Here is a 10,373-nt window from a genome sequence, read left to right on the forward strand (position 1 = left end):
AAGCCTAAGCAGGTTTATCTTTCTTGGAGAATGATGGAATTGAAATTAAAAACAGACAAAAAAAGAATTCCAACTGCACAAAGCAATTTGGTGTTCATATTGAACAATTTTTATAGCAGTCTTTCTTGGCCATGCTGAGAGAGAAATTTATTGCCCTAAATGCCAATATTAAAAGAGAAGAAAGAGCAAAAATTAAGGACTTCACTATTCACCTGGAGGAACTAGAGAAAGAACAGCAAACTAACACCAAAGCAAACAGAAGGAAAGAAATAAGAAAGATTAGAGCAGAAATAATGAAATTAAGAACATGAAAACAATAGAGAGAATTGAGAAAATCAATTTCTTTGAGAAAATCAATAAAATCAATGGCCCCTTAGCTAGGCTACTGACAGAGAGAAAGAGAGAGAGAGAGAGAGAGAGAGAGAGAGAGAGAGAGAGAGAGAATATGCAAATAAACAAAATCAGATATGGGAAAGGGGACACAATAAATAACTGCTGACCCTGCAGAAATAAAGGAGTTAATGAGAGGATACTATGAGCAACTATAGGCTAATAAACTAGACAACTTAGAAGAAATGGACAATTTCCTAGAAAAGCATGAACAACCAACATTGACTTGAGAAGAAATAGACAACCTTAACAAACCAATTACAAGTAAAGAGATTGAGTCAGTCATCAAAAAGCTCCCCAAAAAGAAAAGCCCAGGACCAGATGGCTTCATATGTGAATTCTATTAAACATTCAAGAAAGAATTAGTACCAAACCTGCTCCAACTCTTCAAAAAAATTGAAGAGGAGGGAAAGCTACCTAACTCATTCTATGAAACCAACATCACCCTAATACCAAAGTCAGACAAAGATACTACCCCCCCAAAAAAAAGAGAATTATAGACCAATCTCTTTAATGAAGATAGATAGATAGATGCAAAAATCCTCAACAAAATACTTGCAAATCAAATCCAGCAGCACATTGAAAGAATTATACAATGTCACCAAGTGGGATTTGTTCCAGGTATGCAAAGCTGGCTCAACACAAGAAAATCAATTAACATAATACACCACATCAAGAAATCAAAGCAGAAAAACCACATGATCATCTCCATCAATGTTTATTAGCATTCTCTCTCTCTCTCTCTCTCTCTCTCTCTCTCTCTCTCTCTCTCTCACTAGCCTAGCTAAGGGGCCATTGATTTTGTTGATATTCTCGAAGAAATTCAACATTGTGCTGGAAGTCCTAGCTAGAACCATTAGGCGAGAAAAAGAAATAAAAGGCATCCAAATTGGAAAGAAAGAAGTAAAACTTTCACTGTTTGCAGATGACATGATGCTATGTGTAGAAAATCCAGAAAAATCTACGGCAAAGCTATTAGAACTAATCAATGAATACAGAAAAGTGGCAGGCTACAAGATCAACATGTAAATATGGGTAGTGTTCCTATACACAAGTAATGTGCAACAGGGGGAGGAATCAGGAAAAAAAATTCCATTTACAATAGCAACCAAGAGAATCAAGTATTTAGAAATGAACTTAACCAAGGCCACAAAAGACCTATACAGAGAAAACTACAAGAAACTGCTAAAAGAAATCGGATAGGACATAAAAAAATGGAAAGACATACCGTGCTCATGGATTGGAAGACTAAATATAGTTAAGATGTCAGTTCTACCTAAATTGATTTATAGATTCAGTGCAATACCATTTAAAATTCCAACAACTTACTTTGCAGAAATAGGAAAACCAATAATCAAATTTACTTGGAAGGACAAGGTGCCCTGAATAGCCAAACATCTTGAGAAAGAGGAATGAAGTTGGAGGTCTCACACAACCTGACTTTGAAACATATTACAAAGCTACAGTGGTCAAAACAGCATGCTACTGGTGTAAGGATAGATATAATGACCAATGGAATCTAATTGAGTGTTCAGAAATAGACCCTCACATCTACAGACAATTGATCTTTGATAAGGCAGTCAAGCCAAAACAACTGGGACAGACAATGTTTGGAGAACTGGATATCCATATCCAAAAGAATGAAAGAGGACTCCTCTCTGTCACCTTATACAAAAATTAACTCAAAATGGATCAAAGACCTAAACATTAACACTAAGACCATAAGACTCTTAGAAGAAAATGTAGGGCAATAATCTTAAAGATCTGGTGATAAGAGGTGGTTTCCTAGACCTTACACTCAAAGACCAAGCAACCAAAGAAGAAATAGGTAACTGGGATCTCCTCAAAATTAAACACTTTTGTACATCAAAGGACTTTGTCAGAAAAGTAAAAAGGCAACCTATGCAATGGGAGATCATATTTGGAAACCACATATCAGAGAAGGGTTTAATATCCTGGATATATAAAGGGATCCAACAACTAAACAACAGAAAGACAAACAACCCAATTTAAAAATGGGCAAAAGAGATGGACAGACAGTTTTCTGAAGAAGAAATAAAAGTGGCTCAAAAACATATGAAAAAATGCTCAACTTCACTGGCTATTAGGGAAATGAAATAAAAACAACGAGATGTCATCTTACACCTACCAGAATGGCCATTATCCAAAAAACAGAAAATCACAAGTTATGGAGAGGATGTGGAGAAAGAGACACACTTATTCACTATTGGTGGGAATGTAGATTGGTGCAACCACTTTGGAAGGCAATGTGGTGGTTCCTCAGGAAACTAACTATAGATTTGCCATATGATCCAGCAATTCCATTGCTAGGTATATACTCAGACGAAATGAAAGCTAAGACATGAACAGACATTTGTAAAACAATGTTTAGAGAGTCATCATTCATGATTGCCAAGAGATGGAAATAGCCCAAATGTCCATTAATGAATGAGTGGGTGAACAAACTGTTGTATATTCATATGAAGAATATTATGCAGCTGTGAGACAGAATAAAGTCATGGAGCATATAACAATGAGGATGAAACTTAAGGACATTACATTGAGCAAAATTAGCCAGGAACAAAAGGAAAAATACTGTATGATTTCATTAATATGAAATAACATTAATGAGCACACTTTAAGAGGTAAAGTGGAGAACACAGATTATCAGGAAATAGCAAGAGGTTGGGCAGTTGACACTGAAGGAGTATAGAATGCTCAACAGGATGAATTGAATGGATCCAGAAATGGATAGCACAATACTGTGTGATGGTAGCACAATATTGTAAGTACACTGAATGAAGATGACTGTGAGTAAAGTTGAAAGAGGAAGGCTAGGGGCATGTAACACCAGATGGAAAGATAGAAGATAAAGGCTGGAACTGTATAATTTAGTAAAACCTAGAGTGGTCAATGATAGTGATAAATGTACAAATATAAAAGTGTTGTTACATGTGGGAGAACAAATGAATGTCAACTTTGCAAGGTGTCAAAAATGGGATGGTATTGGGGAAAAAATGTAATCAATGAAAACTAGAGCCTATGGTTAACAGTAACATTGTAACATGCTTCCATTAATTGTAACAAAGGCAATATACCAAAGCTAAATGTCTATAAGGGGGATATAAGGAAGGGGTATGGGATAATTGGTGGGGGTGGTGTTGTCTGACCTTTTTATTGTATTTTATTTTGCTCTATTTTAATTTTTTTTATCCTTTTTATGATTTTTATTTCAATTTTTTGAAGTAATGAATGTGTTCAAGGGGTGACTGTGGTGGTGAATACACAACTATATGATGATACTGTGAACAATAGATTGTACATGGTGGATGATTGTTTGGTATGTGAATATATCTCTATAAAATTGCAGTGGGAAAAAATAAAACAGGGATACACATGCCAGAGAAAACATGGAGAGAGGGATGTACCTATTCACTGTTTGTGGGGAAGTAGAATGGTGTAGCTCATCTGGAGGGCAGTGTGGCGGTTCCATGAGAAGCTAAGTGTGGGGTTGCCATAAGATCCTGCAACCTCGTTATTGGGTATATACTTGGAAGAATTGAGAGCAAGGATATGAATGGACATTTGTACACTGGTGTTTATGTGGCAGTATTCATGATTTGCAATGGATGGAGGTGATGTAAGAGTACATCAATTGATGAACAGAATGGTGAAGAATGGTGTAGGCATGCAATAGACTACTGAGTGGCTACAAGAAGGAATGAAGCTGTGAAGCATGCAACTGGGTGAATGGATCTTGAGGACACCATTTTGAGTGAAATAAGCCAGAAACGAAAAGACAAACATTATATTGCCTCACTGATACAAACTAGCTATAATGTGCAAACTCTGGGAATTAAATCCTAGAGCACAGGTTATCAGGGGAAGGCTTAGTATAAAGGTCCCCAGACTGTAAACTCTAACAGCAGTCATATCTATTCCTGAGTTGTAAAGGTTATTTCTAAATTCTGAGATGCTGAGCCCTTTGTCTATAATCTGGTCAGTCCCTGGAATTTGGAGTATCTGTGTGACACCTGAGACTCAGAGCTAGATTTGGCAGCTATGAATATCAGTATTACCCATCCAGCAATTCTTTAAAAAGCTGAAAAAGAGATCAGACTTCAGTTAGAGATATGAACAAAGCTGATCTGGTTAGGAGTAAGGCAAATCAGACTAAAGGGTAAAGGACAATATTGACAGTTTTATAAAACTTTAACTTCTGTATGAGACCAAAAGAAGAGATGTTTATTTGGTACAAAAAATATATATATATTTTGTAGCACACTAAATTATTTAACTTGTATGGTCTGTTTATTCAAACATCATAATTACATGGAGCTTTGAATAGGGAGTGAGGTCTGGTTGTTTTGTACAGGTTAGGTTGAAACTCCAACACATCACAAAGTTATTTGAGCGGAGAAAAAAAAATGTATTTGCAAAGCCCCCCTGAGGGAATTCCTTATATTCTCACAAGCATTGGGTACTACCAATTTAGAAGGCCATGCCCTGGGTCTTGGGGCTTGTCCTTATGAAGCTTGTTACTGCAAAGGAGAAGCTAAGCCTGCTTATGATGGTGGCTAAGAATCTCCCCTAGAGAACCCTTTTGTTGCTCAGATGTGGCCTGTTTCCCTCTAAGCCCACTTGGCAGGTAAACTGACTGCCCTCCCTCATAAATGGGACATGACTCCCAGGGGTATAACTCTTCCTGGAAACAGGGGACATGACTCCTGGGGATGAGCCTAGACCTGGCATCATGGGACTGAGAAAATCTTCTTGATCAAAATGGGTAAGAGAAATGAAACAAATAAAGTTTCAGTGGCTGAGAGATTTCAGATGGAGTCGAGAGGTCACTCTGGAGGTTATTCTTATGCATTATATAGATATCCCTTTGTAGTTTTTAGTGCATTGGAATAGCTAGAAGGAAATACTTGAAACTGTTGGTCAGCAAACTAGCAGCCTTCATTTTTGAAGATGATTCTATAACTACGTACGTTACATATTGTAGCTGTGTGATTGTGAAAACCTTGTGGCTCACACTTCTTTATCCAGGTTATGGGCCAATGGGTAGAAAAATGGAAACAAAAATTAAATGAATAATGCAGGGTGTAGGGGATGGTATGTTTTGGGTGTTCTTCTTTACCTGTATTTTTCTTGTTTTTGTTTTGTTTTGTTTTTTGGAGTAACGAAAATGTTCAAATATTGATTTTGGTGATAAATACACAACTATATGATGGTACTGTGAACAACTGATTGTACACTGTGGGTGATTGTATGGCATGTGAATATATCTCAATAAAACTGAATTGGAAAAAAAGCTGTCTCTCTTAATGAGTGGTTCTTTGACCATCTACTTCAGGATCATCTGAGGTGTTAATTAAAATGCAAGTCCTCTGTGATGTATGGAATCTACTCTCGAATGTTTATAAACTAAGATAGATGAGAGGTAGATAGATGATAGATAGATAGAATATAGCAATGGTGGAAAAACATTAAAAGTTGGTAAATCTGGGTATTTGGGTAGGAGGTATATTAGAGTTCTATGTATTGTTTTAGTGCTATTTTTGCAACTTTCTAGTCAGTTTTAAATTATTTAAAAATAAAAGTTTAAAAACTGCAAATTCTCTGGCCTTACCCTGTGACCTACTGACCATCCACCAGATCTCCAGACTCACTATCCTAATGACTCTGTGATGGAATATGGGAACCTACAATTTTAAGGCACACTCAGATGATTCTTATGTATACCAAAGTTTCAGAACTAAGGGAAAAAACGAATCATTTTTCTTTAAAAAATGAGGAGAAGGAATAAAACCTTTTCTTCTTGCTCTTAAGAATCTGTTAATATTGGTTCATTCTGGGGAAAAAAATTGGGTCTTGGGGAAGGCCGACATTCTATATACTTGTTGTGTACCTTTTGAGTTTTTGAATCAAGAATATTACCTATTTTTAAAATAACATCAAAATTAATTTTTTCCTTCTAATCAGTTTTTCATGAAAAATATAACATAACCCAAGAACTCATTTGCTAAGTAAATATAGACCCCAGTAGAAAGGAAGTTGCCATCAAAGATAAAAGGTTGGCCTACTGAAATGGTGCAGCTCTGCAAGGAGGACTGCTCTTCAATATTCTTCTCTGAGTGGCCTAAGAGTACACTGACTAATGAACAGAATGGTGAACTGAACTGTAGTGGATGCATCTAATAGTATCTTGAGCAGCTACAAGAAGAAATGAAGTTGTGAGAAATGCAACCAGGTGAATGGATCTTGAGTACAGCATTTTGAGTGAAGCATGCCAGAAACGAGAGGACAAACAATATAATGCCTCACTAACATGGACTAACTATAATGTGTAAAGTCTGAGAACTGAATCTTAGGACACAGCTTATCAGGGAAATTCTTATTGTAATGGTCCCTAGATTGAAAGCTCTTATAGCAGTCACATCTATTCCTGAGTCATAATGGTTATCTGTAAATCCTGAGATGCTGAGCACCTTGTGTATAACCTGGTTGGTTTCTGGAACTTTGGGTATCTGTGTGACACATGGGACTCGGAGCTAGAACTTGGAAGCTATGAATTTCAGTATTACCCCATACAGCAACTGTTGAAAGAGCTGAAAAAGAATTCAGACTTTAATTGGAGATATGACCGAAGAGGATATGGTTAGGACTAAGGCAAATCAGACCCAAGGGTAAAGGACAATACTGACTGGGTTTTTTTTTTTTTTTTTTTTTTTTTTTTTGCAGGAAAATCATGCTGTTTTTAATAAATGAAACCAAAGAATATAAATAATAAACATCATACATTTTACAAAAAGTAAAATAATATTACCTACACACAGAAACACTCTTGGTTCTAAGAAAATAAAACATAAACCTTACATCTCAGTGAGGATTCAATATAACTACTTGCCTTACAAAATTGACAAGATATATTCCAACTTGACATTTACTTTATACCATATCACACAAACATAACAAAATTGGTTTACAAACTTTGTTGAGATAGATTTTAAAAATTAATGTAATTTCTAAGACTTAGATGTTTAAATAGCAAGAAACTTATTGTAACATAGCATTCCTTTGGACTGCAAGACCAGTTTTATATCTTAGCTTTGCACTGAATTTTTTATTTTCAAGTTCTTCCTCCACTTTTGTCTTCCTTCAAACTTCTATCTAAATAAGTAGTTTTAATAAAGACAATGGAAGGGGTTAGGTTAGAATATTTTCTCTCTCTCTCTCTCTTTTTTTTTTTTTTTTTAGCTCTAGACACTAGTAACTCATTCCTCTTTATCAATCTAGTTAGGAAATTCTGTGTAACACTCTGTTGTATGTTTCATGTGGCTTTAGTGTTACTCCCCCAACTGGTAACAGAAATTGCTCTATAGGTGCAGGACTCTGAGCAGTCTCAGGGCAAGGTGATCTGAACATCTCTTGGTGCAACACAACAGCTAACTCTGGGAGAGGGGGAGGGATTGTTGTTATAACACTTCCTTGAGAAGTCTCTTTCAATCTGTTTGGAGAAATGTCAAATGAAGATAACTTACTGCTTTCAAGTGATCTACTATTATTAGTAGTACTATTTAATTACAAGTTATCTGCTACTTTATTATCCTCCCTCAATTTATGTTTCCTCACTCTTTAAAACATTTCCAAAAAATGGTTAAAAGAGATGTATTTAAAATTTTACCTTCATTCATCTTTAATGTCCTGATAATCGCCCACAAAACAATTAGTTCCCATGGGTTTATCATTACAAGTAAAGGATCCACTATCTGAGCCTTTTAAAAAGAGAAAATAAATACTGCAAGCATTTTCCATTTTAGTTTTGGAAACTGTTTTTGTTTTTTATAAAAAGAGAAATAAAAACAAAAACAAACACTATCCTGCCTCCTCCGGCCCCCAAACTTTGATGTTGCTGCTCAATATCTTTTCTGAAGACGCCTTCTAAAGCTTCTATACCTCAAAGTATACAACTATTTCTTTCTGAGCTGATGTCAAATGAATTGACCATGACACAGAGTAGAACTCCAGGCAACTAATGTCAAAAAGCTTAGGGACCACAATGAGTGAAAACAGAAGCACATGTTCTAAATGTGAACAGGTCTGGAAGTGGTGGTCTAACCAGTTTCTAGGAGAACAATGGTTTCTTCAGTATTGTTCTCAAGGAGAAGACCACATCTTGGAAGGGCAGCAGTTTTCCATGAGACAGAAAATATGATATATTCTGAAAGGTCCCAATCAGCATCTGCTTTTGTTTTGTTTTTAAAGAAAAGTCCTGAGTCAGCTTTCCTCCAAAGGCTGATGCTGATCACAGCATCGGGGAGTATTCCACTCTGCTTCTGGGGCAGGGCCTCCCATGTCAGGAAAGGTCTATTTAAAGATGAAGGACCGAGATCGGATGGTGGCTTCTCCTTGGTCTAGCTGTTTTCTTATTTGTGACAATTTCCAGCGTAATATCTTGATCCACTCATCAGCTTCTACTCCTGTCTTTGCACAGAGATAAAAGGTCCTGAATGGAAATACTAAGCAAAAACAGTTTACTCTTTCCTGTGAGTAATCAAATTGTACAGCTGAACATTCTGTTAAGTCTAGGATCCGAATTGGTTCTGGTGACATTTGGTCTTTGAAATATTTCAGTTCATTCCTATGCAAAGTGAACCATCTTGTTTTCCATGTCTTGACCAGGCCCCCCTGTTTGATGAGGTAACCTTCTTTGGTGCCCAGAGAAGGAGCCGTGGGCACGAGGTCATTTTCCGTTCTTCCTGTCTGCATTGCTGTGTGAACACGGACGGATTCATAAATGGAAGGTTCCTCCACTTTTCTTGGATAGGGATGTTTCAGAACAATCAGAGTGCCTGTTTCGCTTCCAATCAGAGGCTGGTTTGCAAAATGCTTGACAAAATCCTTCAAAGATGAGAATTCATTAAAACCAAATTTAAATGAATATCCAGTATATTCAACATGAAAATGCTTGACAGAGTCTTTGGCTCTTACGGAGAGAGAGTACAGCCCGGTCCTCTCGTTACTGTCCCTTAGAAGGTAGCTTCCATCAGATCCGTTTGAGAGAAGAAGAGCTTCTGCTGCATGGCGGGTGAGATTGCCATGATACCATCCCAAGTCTTGGAGCAGCTCAGCGTCTCCGTCCGATCTGCTCCACAGATCTGAGGGATCCTGGGCTGTCATCTTTCCTTCTAGAGGTTCTGCTCTGCCCATTCGCGCTCTTCTCAGAAAGCCCCTGCCAGGTGCTGTGGGGAAGAGGCAGAGAGAGATGGGCTCTGCTGCTCCTTACCCTCTCTCGTTCCTCCCTGACTGGGTTTTAAAACAACAACTTATATGTGAGATCAAGGGAGGAGATGTTTATCTGGTGCAGGATCTATATTTTCTGTAACATTCTAGATAATTTAACTTGTACGATCAGTTAGTTTGAACACCATAGGTGCATGAAGCTTTGAATGGGAAGTGGGATTTGGTGAGTTTGTACAGGCTGGGGTGAAATCCCGACACATCCCAGAGTGATATGGGCAGAGAATATAAGTGTATTTGTGGGACTCCCTGAGGAGCTGGAGAGAAATGCAGAAATGTTGGACTTCCCCACCAGGGCTACTGCTGATTTTCCTGCAAACATTGAGACTGCCAATTTAATGGGCTGAGTGCTTGATCGGGGTGCTTTCCCTTTGAGGCTAGTTGCTGTGGGGGAGAGGCTAAGACCACTTATAATTGTGCCTAGGAGTCCCCCCCGGAGAGCCTCTTTTTTGCTCAGATGTGGCCCCCTCTCTCTAAGCCCACTGACAGGTGAACTCCCTGCCCTCCTCACTATGTGGGATGTGACTCTCAGGGGTGTGAATCCCCCTGGCAACACGGGAAATGACTCCTGGAGATGAGTCTGGACCCAGCACTGTGGGAATGAGAGGTTCTTCTTGACCAAAAGGGGGAAGAGAGATGAAACAAAATAAGGTTCCAGTGGCTGAGGGATTTCAAATGGA

General features: G+C 37.8%; 1 protein-coding gene across 1 annotated transcript; it reads right to left on the reverse strand.

Annotated features, from left to right (window-relative positions):
* Positions 1-7,615: 7,615 nt before the first annotated feature.
* Positions 7,616-9,682, reverse strand: LOC119528775 (dual adapter for phosphotyrosine and 3-phosphotyrosine and 3-phosphoinositide). The gene has a single exon (XM_037829041.1). The coding sequence runs from the start codon at positions 9,601-9,603 to the stop codon at positions 8,761-8,763; it is 843 nt and encodes a 280-aa protein (XP_037684969.1). The 5' UTR covers positions 9,604-9,682; the 3' UTR covers positions 7,616-8,760.
* Between the last annotated feature and the right edge of the window lie 691 nt (positions 9,683-10,373).

Source organism: Choloepus didactylus, chromosome 3 (assembly GCF_015220235.1).
Source record: "Choloepus didactylus isolate mChoDid1 chromosome 3, mChoDid1.pri, whole genome shotgun sequence".
Lineage (NCBI taxonomy): Eukaryota > Metazoa > Chordata > Mammalia > Pilosa > Megalonychidae > Choloepus > Choloepus didactylus.